This window comes from Mycetomoellerius zeteki, unplaced genomic scaffold, assembly GCF_001594055.1.
Source record: "Mycetomoellerius zeteki isolate Tzet28-1 unplaced genomic scaffold, Tzet1.0 scaffold62, whole genome shotgun sequence".
Lineage (NCBI taxonomy): Eukaryota > Metazoa > Arthropoda > Insecta > Hymenoptera > Formicidae > Mycetomoellerius > Mycetomoellerius zeteki.
Window position 1 is genome coordinate 1,534,199 of NW_017257632.1, and position 26,216 is coordinate 1,560,414.

Below are 26,216 nucleotides of genomic sequence, written 5' to 3' on the forward strand. Positions count from 1 at the left end.
CGTGTATCCTACCGATTATTATTTTCTCCTCCTCCCCCCTTCCCCGTCCGCGTGCACGAAGATTGTCGGCACGGTGTTAAAAGGTATATCACGAGCGGTATACACAACACGTTCGTGTCGTTGCCGTCGTTGCGTCGTCGTCATCGTCGTCGTCGTCGCTGTCTCGCTATCGCTGTCACCGTCGTGCAGCGCCGAGTGTCCCGATTCAAACGTATCGCCCGGTGTATAACGGAGGATGGCATTCAACGGAGACGGTCCGCACTCCAAGAGGCAACGGCTCGAGGAATCCGGACACAGGGTGAGTGCGCGCGCCAATCATTATCACGCGTCGAGTCGCGACGCGACGCGACGCGACGCCGCGTCCCCGTCGCGCGCGCGACGCGACGTCCCGATTTCGCGTCCTCGTTCGCGGCTCTCGTCCGCTCGGCGAGACGAAACCGCAATCCGCTCGCAACGCGAAGAAGCGCGTCGCCATTTATCGGCGTAATGATCGCGGGGGCACGGCGCGCGATGCGCGCGTGTCTCGCTCTCGCCGCGCGCCGCCGAGTACGCGAGGTTTTCGTGGAGACGCGCGGGGCGCCATTTATCTTTACCCCGCGAGCTCCTGACATACGGCGTGAACGTATGTACTCCGTGACGCGACGCGCGTCGCCGGCATGCTCGCCGACTCGCTCGCGTCCGATAACAGTCGGGCGCGTTCGCTCGCTCGCCCGTCCGTCCCGTCGGACTCCGACAAATCAAATTGCGAATCCGACGCGGATCGGACGATCGCCGCTCCGCGTTACCGCCGAGCGCGAGTATCACAATGCGCTCCCTTCTTTCCTTCCCTCCTCTCCCCCCTCTCCCTTCTCCGTTGCGAAAGACGCGGGGTCCGTCTTCGCGTAAAATGTCCGTCAGTCTTTTAAAAACCGCGGAAATTTTATTCACTCGAGGATCGCGCCAATGAAAGTTGTTTTTCGGATTTCGGTACTTAAGGAATTCACAAAAGTCGACAAAAAGTCAAAATGATTTTATTTTCATCTTTTGTAGATATTAACGTCAAGAAACAGTCAAGTTTTGTAATGATAAATTATCATTTTGACTTTTATGATGTCAAAATGAAGTCATTTTGACTTTCTCTTGACTTGGTGTGTTCTTTGGGTAAATTGGTAGAGATGCGTCATCTCCTTGTCATTGTGTTTCTTGATCAGAATTTATTAATCAAGGTTTGTGGCTTTTTGCATTTTTAAAAATATTCTGTGCGAATTGTAGAATTCTCGTTGAATTAATTATTTTGAACAGTTATGAATGAGCAATTTGAATGTGAAAAGTGTTGCTCTTTTATTTTAAAAGTGACAAACTTAAGTTTCTCAAGAAAGAAGGAAAACTACTTTTTAACTTGACAGAAAATTATTTGACTAATCGAATGATCGACAAAAGAATGTATTCTTAACATGATCAAATGTCATTTTTGTTATTTTCATTTCAGATGTTATGTTAGATATAAAAAGAATAATGGCAACCCAATTTTTTAAGTTAAACAAGAGTCTGTTATTTTTAGCTTCCATGTGTGTCAAAATAAACTAATCCATTTCTGTGGCTAGTTTTAAAGTAAACAACATTCATATTTTGTAAACACATCCATATACACTTAATAAATAATAATCTGAATTTTATTCAAATTTTATTTAAGACATTTTCTTGAGCCGAATTGTTTAATTTTATTGTTTTGGTTAAATTAATAAATATAAAAATGATTAAAAAGAAATTAAATTCGATATAATTTGATGTGAATTTTTTTTTTATTTAATGGTGCAATTCTTAAAAGAATTACACTTTTTGAGTTGTGATGATTTTGATGAGATTCTTTTAAATCATGTTTTTTAATTGTGACAATTGTTTGTTTGTTTAGGACAATTTTTTATAAAATTAAGTTAGTGCACTTTTGATTATTGCTAGATTAATGTTCATCTGACTCATTTATGATAATAATTTGAAAATCATATTTTTTGAATCGTGTCAATGTTGAAATAAAGGAGTAATATTTTCTAACTACTTCTGGTATTGTATAAATTTTTCAATAAATGAGAGAAAACACTGAAGATGATACGAGGAAATGATTTCGCGTATATACTTGACAGAAAATCGAGAATTTTATTGTTAAAAGTTACGAAACGGAAAACAACTTCTACACGCTAAATGATGCACTGTATTCAATTTTTATCTTATCTAAAAGATACATATATATAAAGCACCGTATTTTATTGCACATCCTTTTAGTCATAAATTCTCTTACAAATTCTCTTAAAGTCAAGTTTTTCTTAAAAAAAAAAAAGTAAAATAATTTATATAAGTAATAAACGATAAAGGACAAGATGAACTGTTTGAAAATTAAGTTTTTAGTGTGTAAATGTGCGAAATATAGCAAAATCTTTTTTGATTAATTTGGATTAAACTCAAAAAGTAGCTGAAAATCAATTCTTATTATTGAAAAATGGATTTCGAATTGATCGGAAAAGTTTCTAATCTATTATAATATTATTGTATTACAATTCTAGGAGGGACGATCCTTGTATTATTTAAAATAACATTAGTTACTTATATCTCTCAATTTAACATTCCGTATATTATATCCAATGAGATGATGACAAAGTAATGTGCTACAGGACCAGATTGACTCTCGGAGCATTGGAAAGCTAATTATGTTCGTATTTGTTAGCTTGCTGCGTTCGCTTCAATGCATTCACATTTCGATATCACGTGAAATATTTATTAGCACGGTTTACCTTGTTTATTCCTACGCTTTGTTATGCAAGCAATGGACAGAATAATTCACGTTTGCTTTAACGTCTTGTTCAGTTACATACGTTGTGAAAATTTCATAAGAGACATCAGTTTAAAAACATCATTTTAAAAATACGTGAATTTGTTTTATATTATAAATTGGCAATTTAATAGTCTGAAATTTTACATGTGATCCAATTTATTTATTCGTCATACTTAATTTTATGTATCAATTACGTTAATTTATTACATTCACTCATTACTGTGTCCACACTGTTGGGTATCAAAGGAGCATTAACAATCCAATCTCTTGGAGTTAAATAACATTTCGTTTTTAACTTCTATTTATGTCAAAATCTAAATTAATCAATTTCTGTAGTTAGTTTCAAAGTAAACAACATCTATATTAACGTGTGCACTTAGTAAATAATAAACTAAATATATATTTGAGTCAGATTTTCTTGAGTAATACACTTTTTTGAGTGAAGTTGTTTAACTCCATTGTTTTATTTAAATTAACGATATATTAAGTAGTGTTATAAGTGGCGACCTATAGAAATGATTAAAAATAACTTAAACTATGTGGCTACAATTTGATACCATGAATTTAATAGTACATATCCGAGATTTTGGACACGCGTGACTGGTACAAACGTTCTACAATAAGCCGTTACTTAATCTTTAAGTCTTAAGCCGTAAGAATTGACCAGTCGAATGTGAGAAGAATAATCGTCTCTGATCAGTCAATTTCTCACAGTTTAAGATTTGAAGCTTAGATAATGACTTATTGTAGAAAGTCCAATATGTCTTGAGAACTTTATGACGTTTCAAGGCACGTCGACGTCGCGACAGTAACTTGTTATCCAGGAGACACTTCTCAACGATGTCGACAAGTCGCGTTGTCGCTTATCGTTGTCGCTAACGACGATCAGCAATGCTAGAATGATGCACGTGCAAAACAAAGCTCGCGCGCGCGCGCTCTATGGTCGATAATTCCTGACTATCAACGCGCGTTGCGCGGACATTCCTTCGAGATAATCGCGATGAATCAACAATAAGGTCGCGTATGACCCTTTCCGGTTACAGAACTGGAGCTCAACTCCATTTTTGTAAATTTCATAATTTTAGCATCTCCACAGAGCACACAGTTAGTTTATCATTTTATCAATAATATTATTTTAGATATTTATGTGAGAACACAATCAATATTAAAATGTGGTTGAAGCTGGATTTTTAATGTTTAAATAATTCAATCTTGGAACTGCGTGCCGAATTCTTTTTCCGGACTATTTAAACGCGATTAAACTATTGTAGTAAACTCGCGAATTAAATTGACAAGTGATTTTAATAATTTTGATGCTCAATCAGGCATTATATTAGAAAGATGTTAATATACTGAAAAATTGTAATTAAATTTATTGCGAAAAATATTACCTCGGCCGGAAGTCGAACCCGGATCTCTTGTATTCCATACGAGCGTCCTAAGCCGTTAGACTACCGAAGTCTTAGTAATATTCTTCGCAATAATCGATACATGTAAGGAAACAGTCTTTTTCAGGCGACGTAATATAAACAATATTATTTTAGACTGTTTATGTGAGAATACAACCAATATTAAAATGCCTACAACGGTCGAAGCTGGATCTTTAATGCCTAAATTCAATCTTGAATTACTATATAAATATACTATATTTTATCAATGTTTTTCTTTATTTCGTGGAATCAATCAATTTGGATTTTGAGAGGATTCTCTATTTTCACCCGATAAAATTCTCGCACTATCGATTATCGATAATCATAAAGAATTCGCGTAGTCTATTTTCGATCGTTCTGGTTTTTTGACGCTCTTTTCGTAGGTTCTTTGCCTTGTAATGATATACATGGTCGCTGGTCTTCTCCGTACTTTTCTTTTAGTGCGCGATTCATCGTACAAACCTATTTGGGTGCGTGAATTCCACCGAAAGGGATTCTCACCCCTTTAACGCAACTTCGTGTCCATCGAGTTTCGAATGCGTCAATGCAACAACTGGCTACACTCGGTAGTAATCGAATTGAGCTCACGATCCGGTTGCGAATCGACTTTCGCGCTGTTACCAGCATGTACGCAGGTCGCTAGACCTTTTACGTCAGATGTAGTGAGTATGCATACACCTCGTCGTGTGTGTGTGTATTACAGATCAAACGTAGATAATAATGTACTTAAAAAAAACTAAAGATACCATCAGGTCTATCATAAAATCGAGAGATGGTTCACCACATTTAAGACGATATTCGTAGTTCATTCTTAAGACCGTCTTAAATAATGTCTTAAGATGTTATTACGGTCTTATGATTGGTTCATGACATTTTAAGACTGTACTTAAGACGGTCCTAAATATAAGATCCGGCTATATGAATACCGCTCTTAGATACCATACCATCGTTTCGCGTAGAAGATTAAAGGCATGATATATATGCTTGGCTTACATCGGGGAGCATCAAAAAGTTCTCGAGTAATAAAACATTAATTGTTTTACGTATAAGACCCAAGTATTAACGTTCATTATTTAATCCAGTAATAAATTTTTTATTTTTTCTATAGTTTGTGCTCCGTAAAAAAGTACAACTTTGGCTAAAAATATTGAGCACTTTATTTATTAACCATTATTCACAATTTTAGCTTAAAAATTGATTTATAGCATTTGCTGTAAATTATCCTTTATTTCAAGAAACCCTTTTAATTTATGTGTAATGCCTGTAACCAACAGATAACAATGCAGGCAAAGGAATTCTAGATAAATGAAAAAATATAGGAAGCTAATATTTCTGGCCAAGACTGAATATCCTGGGGGGACAATATACGGATCGCAAATTAGAATATTATTAAACGGTTTACTATACAAACTAGATTGCTTACAGAAGCTTAAGATAACGCATAGCTTGCCATAACATAACTTTATACATAAAGGTATTATATCGGTATCACATCAAGGCAAAATTATGGACTTACATGAATGTATTAGATTATTAACTTCCTTATACACGCAGCGAGATTAACAAGGATTTACAAACCATTCATTTATTTGACGCTTTCAATAAGCTATTTATATTTCCATAATCGCATTCGTTATTTCTTATTTAAAAAATTTAAAATTTTTCTTTGTAATTCTAAGTGAGTTTTTAAAGTGAAGATAAAATTTACCGTCTATTCGCAGGTTGATATTAAATTAAAATGAATTTTAAATGGACTTTTCATGATTAGGACCTGCTTCTACTAGAATTATTCTAATTGTAAATGAAGGATTATTTTATCTCGCTTGTTCTATTTACATTCCTCCGATTGATAATCTTGATAATCCGCGAGAATGATTCAGATGCAATTCAGCAGACGCAGGACTTTCCTCATTGACGTAACTGAATATATAGCGTTATCGGCCGATGGCTCTATCGTTAGTCGATGACTTCAGGTATATTGCCAGCAGTCACAAGGTCATTGTTACTATCTTACGATCTTTCTTAGTACCGTTACCATCAATAATCGCCGGGAAAATGCGTTTGATGTAATAGAACACGTAATATTTTTTGCATGTGCATATTTACTGATAAGTTGAAAACGCCACATGTTCTGTTACACGCGTATTGGTTTATCGATTCGTGGCTTTTTATCGTATCATATCTAGAATTCTCATTTTTATACTGAAAAAATTTTCTGGTTGAAAATAAATGAATCAGTAGAGACTGATCAATCAGCATTCCGGTTATCATAATTGAACATCTAGTTATCTCAACTTATATCAAATTATAATAGATTTAACTATAAAATTCTGATTTGTCTACATTTTCCACTAAAGTTCCAATTAATAGGTTTATTCGCGTTGCTTGCACTTTTTGCACTGAGTATCTTCGCTTTCTTTTTCTTCAACATTCAAATATATTTATCTTATTTTAAGTACAAAAATTTTTAGCGATTTCAAGCAACGCAAACACACCTCATGTAACTAGATTCTTTCTCCACTGTATTCTTATTTAAAGAAGGAAAAAGAAACAATTGCAGAAGATAAGAGTTTCACATTATATTAAAAAAAAATAAGTCCATTTGATTGCGTTTCTTCTTTATCTTTGCTACGTTCCGAGAATTTTAATTCTTACTTTAATTTAATGTAAATATATGTATATATATTATATTATATAATATATTGATTAATTAATCCACTGCAATTATATTTTTATTCCCTCCGTCTAGCCCAAGTTTTTTTAACTATAATCTATAGGCTATAAAAAATGTGAAAAAGTTTAAGATTACTTTTCAACGTCTCTGTGACATTACCAAATAATTTTCTAACAAGATATTTTAGGAGAGGAAACCGGATTTCATCCTTCTTTATTTTGGAGAAATTTGGGAGTGAAACTTTGGCTTTTGTATCAAAAAAGACTTAGAATGCAGACTGAATTACTAACTAATGAATCTAAAAGTATTATTTCTAATTTAATTTCATAAATATCGGATGCAAATATAGAATAATCTTATAGTCTAATGATATCGCCGTACCAATAATCGCTCTAATCAAACCTCTGTCAAATTAGCAGGACCAAATAAGCAGAATCGAAAAAGATCTTTTGAGCTATTTAGTGCTCATTTTGTGCTAATTTGTGCTACAAAAAACAATTTTGTACCATATGCCATTTAAAAGAAGGCGCTGTTAGCTTAACATCAAGCTAGCAGGACCACAAGGAAAAAGAAGAAAAAAAGGAAAATAAAATTAGATTTCAATAGTACTGATTTTGTGCTAATTTGTGCTATCAGAAAAAAGTTAATATATTGATTCATTCCTCAAAAACTAACAGAATTAGGCTCAAGAGTAAAGTACCCTTCGCGACGAGCAGAATCAATCGCTACTTTCACAACAGAAGCGTTATAATTTGTGCTGTCAAAATATGAAGTTTCAGATTTTGTGCTTTCTCCGTTCCTTCGGAAACTACCCCCGATCCAAATTAGCACAAAATGAGCACTAAATAGTTCAAAAGATCTTTTTCGATTCTGCTCATTTGGTCCTGCTAGCTTGACAGAGGTTCTAATCAACGTTTTTGAACATGTTTAAAAGGCTCGGAAACCGTCTGAATTATTATAAATCGGGTTTTCTGTTGTCAAATGTTGAACAGTACGGAAATATCGACACGAATGTCTCGGTGTCATTGCCTGCCCTGCTTATTAATATTTCATCATTACTCAAAGTTATATTCCGCTCGGCATATAGGTTGACGTTCCATTATTATTCTTACTTGAATAATTTATCAGCCGGTTGAAAAAATAGAAGGAATAATTTATTGGAATGAGTAGTCGTTTGTGCGATTCGAAAAACAAAACAATTGTATTCTCTAGTCTAGTTATTTCTCACGTTCTCCAAATTTTCTTTTATCGAAGTGTACGTTTACACTTAAATATTGAGCTTGTTTTATAAATATTTATTTTCGTGCAGTAAAAATATTTTCGTTCCCTAAAATTGTAACACCGACTCGATAAAAATTCTTCATCTTCTGATACCCTTATATCCATCTGAAAAAAGAGTGGCGAATAAATATTTGCCACGGCGTCCTTTGCGCACTCAGGAGAAGATTTGATGTCGATCGTTCCTTGCGGGACACACGGAAACTCTCAGTGTTAACACAATCGGACGAAAAGTAGATCGCGAAGGCAAATTTACTTGCTCGAAAGCTTGAACTTTGGCATAAATTTCTAAAATGGCAAATCGATTCTCTTGTTTAAACTTGCTGCAGCTTATATGCCGTTTTAATCTTTAACTTGACATAAAATGATAATGTATCAAATTTCTATTCACATTTTACTTTTCCATGATAATAATCTTTAATACATTTTTCTCTATTCATATCGATCATAATATTAAAGAGGAAATATGACACGTTTTTAAGAAGTAAAGTACATTACATAAAAAAATAATTACATTCTTTATAAAATCATGATGCTGTTTTTGTAATACTTTCCTTCATTATTTTTCTTATTTTATATTATTTGTGTGAAGAAAAAGTATAGCGATGTCATGATTTCTTATATTATGTCATGATTTCTTTAAAAAGTTCAAAAGTATGTAAATTTAATAATTAATTAAATTATTTGCATTAAAGATATGTATTTAACATTTGATACGAATGAATATTACGTCCTGTTAAATACAAAATTATCTTTGCAGGTTGTCACGTTAAACCTTAAAGATAGTTGACCTCGTTGCGTAATTTCAATCATTCATCTTTTTTCTGATGAACCGCTCGATGAATGTATGACGGAAGCATAAATTTTCTATATGCCGTGACACGTGGATGTATGTATGTGTGTGTGTGCGTGTGTGTGTGGTGTCTGTATAAATATGTGTTTGTAGCGGTTATATTCACGATATTTCTCTGAAGCGAATCCGCTCGCTCGTGCGAGCTTCGTCGCCAGCTTTTGCGAGCGACGTCATTCGGTAGAAGCTGCGTTTCGCATATACATAGTCGCAACTTTTCCAACTGTCTGCGCCGGTTCTCGTATCATTTTACTTGTTCGTTGCATATACAGAATATTCTGGAGAAATATGCTTCAGATTTTCGCGCAGATTCATATGTAAAGAACTTCGAAAAAAGTTTCGAATCAATAGTAGACTTACGTTTCTCTGAACTTGCGCTTTTGAATTCCTTTCAAGTTAAAGTGAGATTTAATTATGTTGATGTCTACTAAAAGAGATTCTGATCATTTCTTTCGAAATGATAAAATATGATAAAGATAGACTTCAAGACTTTTCTCATATATTTAGTGCAACATGTAGGTATGACGTAAAGAAAAATTACTAAATATTTTGTTTCAAGATTTCGAAACATCTGTGTTAATTATCTGTTATCTACTGATTAAAAAAATTGATTAGTTTATTATTTTAAAAGATTATATATTTAAATGAAAGAGATGAGTGTTTGCCATTACACAGTACTTCTTTTGTTATCGTATACTATAGGATAACAAGATATAACGTTATTCTTCTTTTATTTTCAATTTTACAACGTAATTTTAATAGTTTAGAAACTTAAAAGATTTTTATATTATGTGTGCTAAACTTTTATAGTACATAAAACACATGATAATATTAAATTCTATCTTATTTTTTTTTGTTTGGGTATTTAATCTTAGGTTTGTTTTTTTATTCCTGCATTACACTACACTAGAATTCTCTTTCTTACTTTCGCTAAATACCAAACGTATACCTATTTCACTGTGACTATTATACGTTTACACGGCTCGATTTATGCCGATGTTATAACATCGATGTTATGAAACTAGCCAATCTTAGTCATTTCATTCTTAAGAGGAATAGCTATGATTGAACATTTTCATAACATCAATGTTATAACTTCGACGTAAATCGAGCCGTGTAAACGTAGTTTGTAAGTTTCAAAAGTATACACATTAGAGTTGCCTTCTATTTAGTGATACAAATCAACGTATTATTCTGCCTTTGTTATTCATGGAATGCCAAAAAAGATAGAATAATATTTGTATCGATTGTGTCAGATGAAAGGCACCCTAACTCAGCCACAAAAAAAACACCCCTCATATCCAATTTTATAGATATGAAGAGTCCCCTCGATAGCCGAAGAATTCGAAGAACAAGTATCATAAAAACAAGCACGCATACTTTGGAGCTTATACTGAAATCTTTATTTCTAGTAGTGGCCGCATTTTTACACCTGAACGAACAAGGATCGACCTCACATTTGTCACCTGTTCGCTCTACCCTACCGAATGAATAAAAATACGATTACCCGAAGGGAGAGATAACCATATTTTTCACTTACTCTTCACAAAAGCGTCGATATCTAAAAGTCACATCTCTGTGCCCGAACGAATTGCAGTATTGGTCAAATCTGTCGAATCGCGAAGTCATGCCGTCTCTTAAACCCGACGGCACTGGTTTTTCGTTTTACAAATTTCTCGGTGTGTCACGACGACCGAAATATCTTTACTTAGTACACGTGTGTTCGAATACCGCAAATCTATGCGCGACGTTCGCCTCAAAGTTACCTCGGAACCGGCGCACGATGATGTATCTCACGTGGAAAGACCGATGCTTCGTCACTGTGGCGAATGTTTGAAATCGGAGCACACAGAGCGAGTCTCTTTCGCCCTGTACATTCTCGGTTTGCTCTTGTTAACCCGCGACACGGAACACTGTTGCATGGATACTTCTATGAATGCGATGATTTCCGTGAACATTAATTTGCCACGGCTGGAAGGCTACAAATATATACGTTATACACTGCTTTCAAATGATCCATATAATTACTAATGATAGGATAGAGTGTATCTTTTTAATTATAAAGAATGTATTTTTAGCGTTGTTACACTGAGAAAAAATTACTAAATTTCAATAAATATTTATTTGATAGTGCCAACTAAATATTTACTTACAGTAAATATTTATTCAATAAAAAAATAATTGTTAAATCAAATTAATGGTTTTTATATCAAATAAATGTATCATATTTAGTAAATATTTAATTGGTACTATTCAAACAAATGATTTCTTAAAATTTAGTGTATTTTTTCAGTAATAATCTATTTTCTAGTATTTTCTAGTAATAATCGACGAGAAATTATTTTTTTCACATTGTAATATTACTACTTTCTTTTTTCTCTCATTAATTCTTTGCTCAAACTTTGGTAAGTCTTGTTAAATCTTAGGTCGAACTTGTTAAATCTTTTAACTAAAATTTTTTACTTTGCTGTTTTGCGAATCTATTACAAAATTACTTTAAAATTATTACGAACGCTGCACTGAAAAAAAGATTGGCTGCTGCAGCAAATTAGATGGTAAAATATGGCATAGCATTTTTAATTGGCTGCAGCAGCCAATTTTTGGTTGCGTTAGCCTATCTGCAATGTCAGTATAGGATTCTGATAGATTAACACAACCAAAAATTAACTGCTGCAACCAATTAAAAATGCTATGCCATATTTTACCATCTAATTTGCTGCAACAGCCAATCTTTTTTTTCAGTGTGCTAATTAATTTCTTACGAGTGTCGCTCGTAATAATTTGTGCGCATATCTTTGGTCAACGATGTTACGACTTGCGGTCACGGCGAAGACATGAAAACAATGCGTCGAGTGCAGGTAATCAAAATGATACGTCACGCGCGAGATTCTCGTGAGAGATTAATAGAGTATCCGTCGCCTGCGAAGGGGCGACAAATTTCCCACCACGTGGAAGTAATCTTGCGTCCCGGAGCCCTGAGAGCGGTCCAATAAATTCCTAGCCTACTACCTCGTCTCAACTGGAACATCGCATTCGGCGAACTCGTATTTCGGAATTGCAAATGACTGATGGACTCATGTGTACGCGCAAATCCTCTGTTTTCTCAACGCAAATGCAGCTTTCATTCTGCTTCGTTAAACCAAAGTCCCGCATGATTATCGAGATAATGAAAGGACAATCCAGAATCTCATATTTCTTTCGCTGTTAAATGCCTCATGTTGCTAACGAGAGCAGAGACACGTTTGGACATCGCGTCGGCTATGACAAGTTTTAATTTAATTATCTTTTCATGAAAACGAAAAAAATCACTGTTATTTTTTAGAAGAGATGAAATTATCAAAGCTTTATATTAGAAATAATAAGTGTTTTATAATGTAATAACACAGGTTAGTTTTCATAGTTGTGTGTGGAAGTTGTGGTAGCTTTAAAGCCGATCCCGCTGGCATGTTGCTCAGTCAGAGGTTTTCCTAATTACGGTAGGTTAATCTTTTGCGGACGTATTATGTCTGGATGTAGGTCACGTTAACTGGGGGATTTGGAAATAATACATATTTCTTGTTAAAGAACAGAAAATTTAATACTGGAACGTCATTTTGTGAGACATAAGTTCATAAATTTTATTTTATTAATCTTATTTAATTAAGAAACTTTTTTAAGATTTATAGGTGATAAGTATCATGCAGAAATTTTTATTTACTCAACAATATATTTTTTAATACATTTACCATGGAATACCATTGGAAATCGTATAGTTAGAATTATACAAGAATCAATTCTAAATTTATTACGTAAGTTGGAAAGAAGCGTATTGACAAATCACAATGAGAGAAATATTTAGTATGATATGTGACTTACAAAAAGTTTCTTACTTTTTAATTTAAAAATTTTGTTTTAATAAAAATTTTATTATTTTAACCAAATTTTGATGAGAATAAAATTTTTTTAAATTAAAAAGCAAAAAAGATTTTGTAAGTCATATCATACAAAACATTTTTCTCAGTGCGAAATCACGCTTTTGCGCAAATCGTGTAGTGTTCGTTTTACATCGGACATACTATTTCGAGGCGGAAGTAAGCGTATTTTTTCGCGCGCCTTCTCGTTGCTACATTTATTTCGGTATTTATGCAGCCCGAAATAACCGCACCGAAATAAAGTCACTCACCCTCGTTAACGAACCGCGCCTTTCAAGACCAGTTCTTTAAAACCCGCATTACGCAACTCTCGGGTACATAATCGCCAAAAATATGTCTACGCCTCTTTTGTCTTCGTTAAGAAAATTCTTGGCAACGACGAGGAGGGTATACTGTTTTAATTAATCATTTTTAATTCGGAAGCGTTAATTAAAGAAGGGAGATTACTGGTGGTGACTCCAACAGTTCCTGAATCTCCTGAATAACGTCAACTTCATGTCGCATTCATTAGATCTTTTGTTGGAACATTTTACGCAATGCATGAAATTTTTTTCTTTTTTTTACAATGCGCGCAGAGCTTTTGCACGTACTCAATCCGGATGAAACGGCTTTTAACATGAAGACCAGCTTTAAAATCGATTGTGATCCGCAGGCGGTGTAGATTTCACGGTGCTATCTGTGCAGATCGTGAAACGCAAGCCAGATGTTCGTTTGTAATCAATAAAGGCGCGCAAACTGCGATATGGTGCTGAGAATTTTAATCGCACTGGACGAGTATGTTTCCGCATGCGAATTACTTCTTCTTCGAGTATTTACGCGAATGCAAATCTAATTTTCCCGCACGTTCTACATTCTATCGCCTTCTTTTGATTTCGTCTCTAGCGTTAGAATCAGATGCACGCCCGCAGCAACCTGATGCATCTTTTCAAATTCGCAACTTGATTAGCATATGTAAAGCATCTCATCTATTCTGAATTTCCAGAATAGGTATTATAGGACGCATAGAGATAGGATTTTTCCAACTTGAAATCGCGTGATAATATGTCAGTTGTTTCACATAAAGTTATTATCAGTTGTTTCACATAAAGTCATTATCAGTTGTTTCACATAAAGTTCATGTATCTTAAAAGCATTATGACTAAAAGCAAGTTTATTTATGTAGGTTATATCACAATTTCACAAATTTAATATTATCTTAATTTCTTTTTATAATTCCTTTTCCTGAGAACTTTTATACGTGTGATTAAGTCAATACATACTTACACGTGTAATTGGATGCTTTTGCCCTTAATGAGCTAAGAAGCAAATTGCTTTGAGTTATTATCACAAAGTTAACGAGGTAGTATTATATATATTATGATAACAAGATGTATTCTTTTTTCTTTTCGATTTTATAACATAATCTCTTATGGTTCAGAAACTTGACAGATTTTCATAATAAAATCGACATTTCCTTTTGTCTGTCATGTGTTACCGTATAAGATTATTCAGTATAAAATATTAATTAGATTATGTGTGACAATACGCAATGGATAATTTATTTAATGGATAAATCATTGCAGGAAGTCCTTCACTGTTAAATCTATAGTATCAAATTTAATCTAATTTAAGTCGCTTCTATGTTTTAGTATAATGATATATTGTAGTAATAACGATATATTCAGTAGAAGCAGTGGCGACTCAAATCAGATTAAATTTAAATTTAACACTTTAGATTTAACAGTATTTATAATATATTTTTGTAATTCTTGATTCTCAGGTTACAATTTCGGAGAGAGACTTTTAAGAGTAATTTGACTTCGCGTGTGTCATACCATAAGTCAAATTTATTCATATATTATTCATAATATATTTTGAATCTTATTAAGTTAATATACTTCAATCAAGATTATTAAATTAAAACAAATTCAATTTGCTTATTATGCATTTCTTTGATCAATTTTATTCTTCAAAACAAAATAAATTCTTATTTTAAGTACTTAATAATGAGTTTGTCTAAAATTTGTTATCAGTACATTCTAAGATTATTACAACAAAATATTCTTTCAAAATATTCTGTTAAAGATAACCGTTATTTAAGAGGAAGATAGTAATTTGAGTAATCACTTTTCTTATCAATAGAATATGATGTTTTTCTATGCGAGTGGCAATGTTTTTTCGTTCAGAAAAAACACCCGCACCTGACGATAGGTATTTCCGTTAACATAAACGAGAAATTGCATTTGCTTGCTTATCGTTCGTTCACTTGGTTGCGATATTTCCGCCGTTTCGTCAGGAAGCATTGCCATTTCCACGGAAATCATAGGTTAAACTCTTTATCGACAGCTCGTCATCGCCACGAATAATTGAATCGATTTCGCGATGTACGTTCGCCAAGTGCGTAATATTATTTCTGCATCGTCATTACGTAGCGTCTTCTTGCGCGCTACGAAAAGCCTCGCACGATTTTCCAAGACAGTCTATAACTTAAAGTTAACTTAAACTTAATAAGCTAAAGTTTGACATGAAACTCACGAATTTGCGAAACATTTCGCGTTGAATGTGTTATTCTACCGCGGACTTTGATAAGGTTTTCATAAGCGAAAAGTTCTTGCGCTTCGCTATTCATCTCATTGTAAAGAGATGTCTTTATTAATAGCGAGGGATGACGTGCTTCGCAACAAATGAATTAAAGAAAGATCATTTCATAAGACTGTAGCGATAACGATAGAAACGGAAACAATAACTAGATTATTTTAAGTAACAGACAAACGGGTTTCATTAAAAAGTTCTTATTTCGCTCCATTACTTTTTCCATTTCCATCAGTTAGAAAATATGGGGCATAGAATCATCTGCGCGAAACGTAAAAGCAAATTTCAGTTGTAAAGTAGTTTCAAGAAAAGAGAGAGAGAGCAGCCAATTTGCTAAAACCATTATATACGTTTTACCTCGTTTTACCGTTTATCGAAGGGAACGTCAATCTAAATCACTTTGATGTCGAAATTAGCTACAGTCTCTGTACGAACAAGTTTTAGATTTCAAAATTAATTATCAGTGACAGATCGTTACATATAATTATATTAATTATTTAACATTTTTGTCATATCTTTTCAGCTCATCTCACTCTCTTTTCCTCTCTGCCTTTCTGATGATTTCAAATCTACGAAGCATGATGTCATGAGTGTTCACGTTGCGTCGTATCCAGAAGATGTGCGCGATCAAAAATCGTGATTCGAAAAGGATTTGCGACGAGAAATCATGTTAACTCTGATATCGAATCTTGCATTCCCGAAAATTGCGAGAAGGCTCGCATTTCTTTCTCCTCTTTTGCCCGCTATCAGTTCCTTTATCATCTCCGAACGAACGTGCGCGTGTTACATCATACATGCTTGCTCCGCTTTCAGAAGTATTGCATTGCGTCTCGGATGGACGCAGCCGCATAACAGCCGTGTTTATATCCGTACCACGGAAGTTTTCGCTTCTCTTTCGAAGCGCTGCCAGCCGCGAATAATATCCATCTACATATTTATGCGCCATGCGACGCGCATCAACCGCGGCAACAGAATACATCGAGTTTCGAAAGACGAAAGCCGCATTCTCGAAAGCGACGCTGAGGTACAGCGCCGCAGGTGCCTTTTATCCGATTGTATTAAATTTATATTTCGTCGACTTTTTATATCCGCCGCATATATAATATTTCCTTCACCACAACACTTTTTAATACTGTGCAAAAGATTCTGTCTTGTCGTAAATTGAAAGACATTTCACGCAGAAACTTTTGACGAAAAGAGTTAAGTTAAAAATAGAGATTTGCGTTTTGAAACTAATTAAAATATTCTATAAAAGAGAGAAATACAATTTATTCAGATCACATGCATTTATAGTGATATGTTCTGTTATGCTTCAACATTTTATCTATATTTTTTCAAGAAAAGAAATATTATTCAATAACACAAACTTAAACATCCGATGCAGTAAAAAAACTGTTACAGTTATATAAACACACTAAGATATTTAGTATTGAAAAAAACCGCAGCATTCAACAGATCTCTTTGCAGGCAATTCTCGAAAATGGAAGTAATCGAATCTTTCTTGCAGAATTCAGCAGAACATAAATGAAATTTTTCGACAAAATTATTTTTGGCGGTAGGCTTGGTATATCATTCTTTTCAACACCAGAGGTGTTGAATCACCTCTGGCGAGCCGTGTGTCGGTATGTAGATTATCGCGAGGCGAAGCCCTGAACTCCGTCATCGTCATATCTCGTTATCGCCTGTTTACACGAACTTCTCTCCGGACGAGACGAGGGGCTAGGCGAGGAGCTGCACGACGTCGTTTGACGCTGCGTATACACGGTGCGAAAATTTACGGCATCGAGTTAAATGGAATTAAGGCCGCGAGAAGTTGCGGCGAAATTAGAACGGCGGGGCCGTCGCGCACGTTCGGCACTTAATGATGCTCGCTTTTCGCCGTTTTCGATTTTCTGTCGTGCCGTGCTCTCAATGAGACGCACCGTTGCACCATCGAGATCTCTTCCGCTTGCTCAAAGCCGGATACGGATGACTGATATTTCAAGACTAACGAGGAGCACAAAGAGAGAGCTAAGATCCTCCTTCCGTCAAGTATACAGAATGCGAAGTTCAGCAAACGATATCTCACGTGTGTCTTATGTGTGAGACTGTCTCTTGACACTTTTTATATTATTCTCTGATATCTTAAGTGTTATTATATTCAATAAGATTTTATACGCAAAGTAACTTTTACAATATGACTTAGAAAAGTATGACAAGATACTTTTTTATGCGATCTGTGAAATTATATTTTTGTTAAAGTTTTTCGATTAATTATGTCATAAAATTTTGTCGTTTACATATTTATGTTTTTCTTTGAATTTCTTAAAATTCTGAATCCTCAATAAAAGGAATTTTTATAATCGATTTTAAATCTTTGTTAAAAAAGTTGATTTTGCCAATATTTGTCAAAGGTTACTTCTCTATTAGGTATATTATATCGTCATTGTCATATTGTTGTACCATCTGTTTATTGAATATATTACATTATGTGACAAATCTCTGATAATTATAATTCCTATCATACATAGTTATAGTGGTGATACTAATCAGAGCAAACATAATTTGTAATATAACGTAGAACAGGGAAAATTAGAACGATTATTAGAATTCCTCGCATTCACGTACGTAAACGATTTATTACAGCGGAACTTTCTATGTATGATTTTATGATATATGATTTTAAAATGTAACACATGAAAAGATTAGATAAGCGTTAAAGCAGATAAAATACATACATCCGCTTATTTTCAGAGATTGTTATCACAACTCATCCATAATATAATTGTTACGTCATAAGACTCATAATTAACCGAATTATCATTGCATTGAACTACGCAAACGCAGTAATTTAATTAAGTCAACGATAATTATAATGTCGCCATTCTGTAATAATGCTTCGGACTGCTTTTGTTTTTTAATTTCCGCTCTATTATATTTTTTCACCTTTTCTGTTTGCTTGAGCAATTATTGTCACAGTGTTAAATTCATGCTTTTTCCTTTAATGAAAAAGGGAAATATTTACCTTTTACAAGAAATTCTTTGAAATATTAGTGAATTTATTATATAAAATACTTTTTTTTTAAGAAAATAATTTTCAAAATTAATGAGAAATCAATGCTGTCTTAGAGTTGTTTTTTTTTCATTATAGATCGTCCATTGCTTCACATAGATATCTTTAATTTTTGTATAAATATAAAATAATCGAAAGAGTTGCAACAACGTTGGAAGAAAAGTTATTGGTATGGAGTAAATTTAAATAAATAACAACTTCCTTGTTATTGTTGGATGAAGAAAATTAATTCACAGTCATGAAAATAGAAGGTACATCGCGTGCAGGATTAAAAGTTCGTGATAGAAAGGATTGACGCGTTCTCGCACAGGCACGCGGCACGAGTTCACGCGAGGCGTGTCTGAAATATTTTCGAGCGGTCTTAAGAGCCAGGGAACGTCGTTTGTCGACGGACGGATTCTGTCTTGCACATCAGAGTCGGTCGGTATTCGAGAAAAAGAGAAATTAAGCTGATCCGGTAACGGGCGGCGCTGGTATGCTGGCGACGCGCATTGTTCTGCTCTAATAATTGCGTTCAGAATCAATTTGCCGTGACGGAATATAGTCTCGGACGAATGGACGTGATTTAGAATCACCCAAATAGTTCGTTTAGCAAATTCCGACTTGCATAAAGATAGGCGAAGCCGGTACCGTTTTTCAATGTTTTTAGGAATAAATTTCTTTTATAAATTAAATTTTTTGTGTATATATATATCTATATTACTATTGTTTTTTTACTTTTGAATTTAATGTTTGGAGGTAATTTATCATGAAGGAGGTTTATTGTAGAAACATGGATAAAATAAGCTGAAAGAAAGTGTTTGGAAACTTCGTTTTTATAATTATTACTGTGCTATGATGTTAGTATAATAATAATTATATTTATATTTCTATCATAAATATGTAGTTGGTACCGAAAATGCACTGTAAAAAGTACACTGTAAAAACAGGTGTGTTACTTTAACACATTTTATTGTAGTCATTTTTTACACGTCTGTAGGTGTATAGATTTGCAAGAAACATGTAGGATGTAACACACTTTTCATGTATATACACATGAAAAAGTGTGTTACATCCTACATGTTTCTTGCAAATCTATACACCTACAGACGTGTAAAAAATGACTACAATAAAATGTGTTAAAGTAACACACTTGTATTTACAGTGTAATGTGTTTTATTCTTGTTCCTATGTTTTAAACACTTGAAGATGTTTTAGTTTCAAACTTTTTCATAAAAAATGCAATTAGCATAATTTAACAATAATTCACAGTCACACTGGAAAAAGAAATGTTTAATTTTAAGATATTAAAATGTTTTATTGTCTCCATTTTTTAAACACTTAAAGATGTTTTAGTTTTAAACTTTTTCACTTTAAGTGTTTAAAAAATGGAGACAATAAAAGATTTTAATATCTTAAAATTAAACATTTCTTTTTCCAGTGTGACTGTGAATTATTGTTAAATTATGCTAATTGCATTTTTTTCTCCCAGTGTGTAATCGTATTTGCGCAAATGGAATATAGGCAAATTATAGGGAACAGATAAATTTTAACTGCAAATTTTTTAAAATTATTTTTTTCTAAATAATAAATATAATTTTCAAAGCAAATTATTTAATTATTCTGCATCATTTTCTATTCTAGTCTTGATCTTAAGAGTCACTATCAAACTTAAATATCCGGATAAAAACTTAAATTTCTACGAAGAACAAAAATCGTGGCGGAAACTAGAAGTTTAAAGGTGAATCAGAAATTGTGACACGGCACGCGACAGGAACGCAAAACGGTGGTGGATTAAAAGCGTCGCGAAATCGCAGAAACTTTCCGTGTTACGTTCTGGTGAGAATTCCGGCGGTGCTTTTTTTGGAAGGATAAGTTTGTAGTTCGCGCACTTCTCTATCTCTGCCGGTCCCCAAAATGTGAGAAGACACCAGCTGTTCAGCTGCGAAATTAACACGAAATGCACGAAAAGTTTCGTCCTGCCGAGGATGCCGACGTGGCGGGAGGTCCGTACGTAATTCATAGCCGACAAGATAATTGGGGCACGGCGATTGCACACATACACACACAAACGAGCGCACTCGAGGGAATTCGCGCGAGAACTCGACGCACGTAACATCTAACCGATTCGCCTATGCATTTTCCAAGAAATCGCATGCTACGTGTTACTATTTATTCGTCCGATTCATTAACTCGCGTTGCGCTCGTCGTTATGTTTTATTACGTGTTAATTTCCCTTTGAGAAATGCATGGTGTTGCATTCAAACGCGAATATTTCGCAAATTACTTGTACCCAAATTAGTAACATAAGCGAAATCATTTAGATATTAAAAGTTTCAGTTTTTACACGTAGTGTCAAACGTATATCATATAGATATAATTGCACATTTCTAGAAATAGAAGTTGAAAGATATGAATAATTTAATAGCATTTAAATGAATCGAATAAACAATTTTTTGTTACAGTATTATCTTTAGTGATAACGTAATAATATTATTTTTAGTAATAAAACATTTTTATTATATTTTGCTTCAATAAATTGTTGCAACTTTGGGGAGGATGCATTAAAAAAATGTTAGATTAAAGAAAATATTGTTTAAATCTATACTTTATAGAAAATCAGCGCAGAAATTAATGAGTTTTGCCAGAAATTTGAGAATTGAGAGAGTCAGTGATGTAACTAAATACTCAATTATATCGAAATTCTGAAAGTACTAGAAAGTAAAGTATTGTTACTATAGTTAGAAATACTATAGTTAGAAATACTATAGTTAGAAATGTGATCAGGAGAATGCGCAACTTTGCAATTGATTATCATAACAGCATCATAACTAAACATAGAAAATGTAATTCTCAAACGAGTAAACTAGATAGAATAACATGGGAATGTTCGAATCTTTCAAGTTCTACCGATCATTGTGAAATTCTGTATAGGTATGTGTGTAAAACTCTTTAAACACTCGTTTATCAGAATTTCGATAACATCCGTAGGTGTAAGCGTAGGAGAAGACGAGCGAGAGAGAGTATAAACTTACTTAAGGTTTCTTAACAAATTTTATTCCAGGAAGTTCACATTGCTCTTTCACGCGCACTCGCGTCTGAAGTAAATTAAATGTTAACAATCTTTACAAAGACGTGGATTTTTTCAACTATATGCACGGAAAGAACACTTTTGCAGAAGTAAAGTATCAAAACATTTTGCTAAGTACAGATCTGAAAATAACTTTGTTGGACCATTAAAATAATTATGTTATAAGAATCTCAAGCATGATGAACGATGCTGTAAAAAGTTTTGACATTCTAACAACTAGCTTGAGCGCAATACATAGCTACTTTAATGGTTCAATGACTAAATTTTTTAACTTTTATTTCTCTTTTATATTATAAAGGAATTGGAAGAGTAAAAGTACTTTTATTTCACTGAAATAAAAGTACTTTTTCTAAATTGTTCTACACTTAAGGATATTACAAATTGAGAAAATTACTATTTCGGTATTAATATTAGTTTTAGCCATTATTTTTATCGGTTATCATCAAAATACATAGAATCCTTCGCTTAGGCTTAATATACGTTAATAGAATCGGTTCTGTTCGATGGCATATCTTCGTTAATCACTTGCTATTTCGTAAATCGACTTGAATTTGAACGACAGTTCAATCGATTGACATACTCATAGGTGTGCGCGCGTGTTACGCTTTTACGCGTCTATTCTCTTCCCGGTCAACGCTCTAGCCGATCTAGAACGGTGGTTAGAGCAAATCGAAGCGAACTGCAGGAGTCGAATAGGTTGCTACTCTCTATACCGGGGAGAAAGTCAATTGGCTATGTGCCAGCCACGTGCTGATAAAGAGATTACAAACAGGAGCAACGCCTCTGCAACGAACTTTCTGCGTTCCCGCCCGTGTTCAGAAGCGAACAAGTTGTCGACGAGTCTGTGCATTCGCGATAATTTTGCATATTTTATCTTTAAATAATTGTTCATATACCTGTAGACTTTTACGTTGAGTCTTTAAAATGGAAAACTTTAAATGGAACATTGGCATCCTGTTTATCATTCAAGATGGCTTTTTCAAAACTTATCGTTAGCACACGATGTAACAGCGACACGATTTTTTATATACCACTCATGAATAATCGATTTTCACTCGTAAGGTGATTGCATTTGAAAGGATGTGTTTGGTCTCGTCTTGGAATACAAAAAAGTTATGGATTAATTTTCATGCAGATATTTTACATAGAAAAGAATGGCGATTGCCTCGCGTATGCGCTAAATATAATATATACGATAAATATGAAACAGCGATAGGAAAAAAACTTTCGTTAGAGGTAAGAAAAGTATTAAAATAATGCAAATATTCAAATAGAACATATATTATTTACAATATCATCAGTTTATAAATTATTTAGATCAATATAGTGTTTATTGTTTGAAAAGAAAAAAACATTTTAATACTTTAAGAAATTAAATTAAAAGATAAAATTGTTTTTTTAAATTCGATATTTCTCGAATATATGTTAGTCAAAATACGAAAACAAATCTATGTATTTTATCATATATGAAAGCACTTTACTGTTATTCGCCTCCTTAACATTGGTCACACCGGATGATGATCTCGCGTGATCAGCACAGCGATTTTTTTCTTAAACGACCAGCGTGACATCCATTGAGCGCGAAAGCACGTGGTTGGTCGCGCGCCAATAGCAGTTATGTTTATAACAACGTATGACAGATCTCCGCGGTATTCTGCCTCGTAACGGCGATACTATGCATGAGCTATAGGACGTTCGTGACGACGGAGATGTTGGACGCGGTGCGTCGGATATTAGCTACGCAGACTTCTTCTCTCGGGAGTCTCTCCGCTTGGCCGTCCGCCCGAGCGGATTCTTACCGCTTTATTCGCATGGTATTCTTTTTCGGTGGACGTTCAGCTGCATTTCGCAAGTCATGAACGCGACACCGCGGCGGCGAATAATTAACGAGCGATCGTCGGCGATAAATCATTACGCTCGGCGACGCTCGAATTGCGCTCATTCGCGAATCCGCATAACGGTGAACGTATGTCGTTCCGGCTAGATGCTTCGCACCTCGTACTACAAAGTCTATTGAAAGTAGGTGTCCCCAGCCATTTGCATTCATAAAAGTGTTAGGCTAGATATGATGAGGCAAACACGATAAATAAATGTAATGTTTAATGCATTAATTGGAAAAGAATCAGATCTGTAAAATCAATACGACATCATTCTATTAAATAAAAAAATAATTACACAAGATCACAAAAAAATTTTGAGGAGAACGCAAACCAGGAATTCGTATGCCGTTTTGCTCCATCAGTTTTTTACTTAATCGAGAAAAATGATGGAAAATCTCTGTGAAAATTGAAAATTTGAGGAAAAAGCAAGAGTAAATATTAAAATGTGGTCGCAGAACTAATTTAAATATATTTTGATATGTTAAACAAAGCGTAAAAAACAAAAAATTTTTGTATGGTCCTGTGTTACAGTTTTACATTTTTCATAGTGTGTTCCAATTTTACATAAAAAAAATTAGATAGAAACTCTATTATAATTGTAGCGGTAAAAAAGTATATTCTTTTTCTATACAATTTGACTAACAATAGCCTTGTATTTCACCGAAGATGACATATTTCTAATTCATGTTGTACGTTTTTGTTTACGCTTAACGTTCTTGCAGTAATTGCTACCTAGACACAAGAAGAATAGGCATTCATTAAAACCGCCGTATTCATTACGTGTTCATTATTCAGTGAAATGTTCCGCGAAGAAGATACAATGATATTAATCAAACACAGTACACTAATGGCTGTAATCCCAATAACAAACATGCTAGCTTGTAACGACACAGAAAAGAATTAAAAAGAATCAAACTGGCAATAAGAATTCTATCAATCTCTTATTAATGATAAATATTCACGTTTAACACTTCCTCTCAATGAAAATAAGCTGGGGATAAAAACGGTCGTTAATCTCTCCACGTCCTTACGACTTCATTATTTAACGACTAGACATTCCGCGAAAACGATACGCCTCGAATGTCTCACTTTACGCGTAAACCAAGTGGCAGTCCACCTTTGTCACCTTTGCCATTCAGGCTAATTTTGTAACCGGATCATTAATGCATACACACAGATTCATACACAATTGAATGAGCTTCGTTACGTATTTTCTTTATGTTTTTTTTCTTTACATGCAGTATTTGAGCCGATACTATAATAGATGTTACATATTAAAATATTTAATAATACTAAAAAATTAACATATATTTATGAGAATTATATTTTTTTAATTTTTTCACGAATTTTTAATTCATTCTTTTCAGTGAAAATGTAGAGTGTTAATTGGAATGTTTATATTGTCGATATTTTTTGACATAACTTGTTTTGAAGTGGACTTACTCCAACTTTGAAATGTATTATAAGTATATGTATGTATTATACATTAAATTATATATCTTTGACGGACACGCAGTTATCTTGAAACACAGTAATGCGGTAATAAATACTATTCTTTGATAATTTAAAAAAGAATTTCGTTTCGTGTTTTTCATTTACAAATTGATTTAATAAACATTTAGTCATCTGTTAATGTAAATGAAAGACAGAAGCATACAATAAAAAGATAACTGTATTAAATGGAATCAATCGCTTTTGTATTTAAACAATAGATTCAGAATGATTCTAAAGCAATATATTCAGAACATTATGAATCTGCAGTTCTTTTTTTATTTCTCCACAAACGAGCGCTAGCTTTTGATTTCAATTTTTCCTGTTGCAACACGTGCAATTGTTGCAGTATAATATACGGTTGTTTCAGATGTTTTCGCGAGTCAGAATTTACCAAGTTACCAAATAATCTTGTACTGATAATTGAATTCGTGTGAATACTCGGATTTCACTTGTTTCGCGGTTGTGGAAAATGCGAATGAATTATTTACCCGCGACAAGCGACACGTCACTTCGACGTACAAATGTACCCCGCTTCATGTTTTATTCACTACACCCGCTGCGCTCCGCATTACGCGTTATGAAGCGACTAGACGCTTAGGGGATTGACATTCGCACGCGGTTTCACAAGGTGGATTATGTTCGGAAGCACAATGACTAACCATGTCGCGCAATGGTTTGCCACATGGTATGAAAAATAGATAAACCTTGTCTATAATTTTGCTACGAGTCTTCGTACCGACATTTTGATCAAACGTTCGAACCGATGTTTGATGATATTTTGATATCTGGTTCTTCCAAGAGGATTAATTATCACTATTTTCAGAATTTTTTGATAAGATTGCTAGAGAGAAGAAGTTTTCATAGGTCGGTGTTCATAGTCTGTTCTTATACTGTTAAATCTTAAGTGCAGTCTTAAGATATTACATAAATAAATCACGAAATTGTAGCATTTTAAGACATTATTTAATATATCTTAAAATGAGAATGGATTACGAATACAAGCCTTAATTTTCTTCAAAGAGTTTTTAATATTAAAATCTAAATTGAAAATGTAGAAAAAAAATGTTTTTTACGTTTTTTAAGTATGATATATGAAGAAAAACTGTATAATACTAATAATAAGATTTAAACTTACAATTTCAGGGTTGCCACAAAACTGGAAATCAAGGAAATCAAGGAATTGTTAGGGAAATTAAAAAT

At 33.8% G+C, this 26,216-nt stretch overlaps 1 protein-coding gene across 2 annotated transcripts in view; it reads left to right on the forward strand.

Moving 5' to 3' along the window:
* The first annotated feature begins 6 nt into the window (after nucleotides 1–6).
* The window catches only part of sm (smooth), a 160,493-nt gene continuing 134,283 nt past the window's right edge, over nucleotides 7–26,216 (forward strand). For both annotated transcript variants that reach the window (XM_018457351.1, XM_018457352.1), the window contains exon 1: nucleotides 7–298. In XM_018457351.1, the coding sequence (XP_018312853.1) occupies nucleotides 236–298 (63 nt within the window). In that variant the 5' untranslated portion in view covers nucleotides 7–235. The remainder of the gene's footprint in view (nucleotides 299–26,216) is intronic.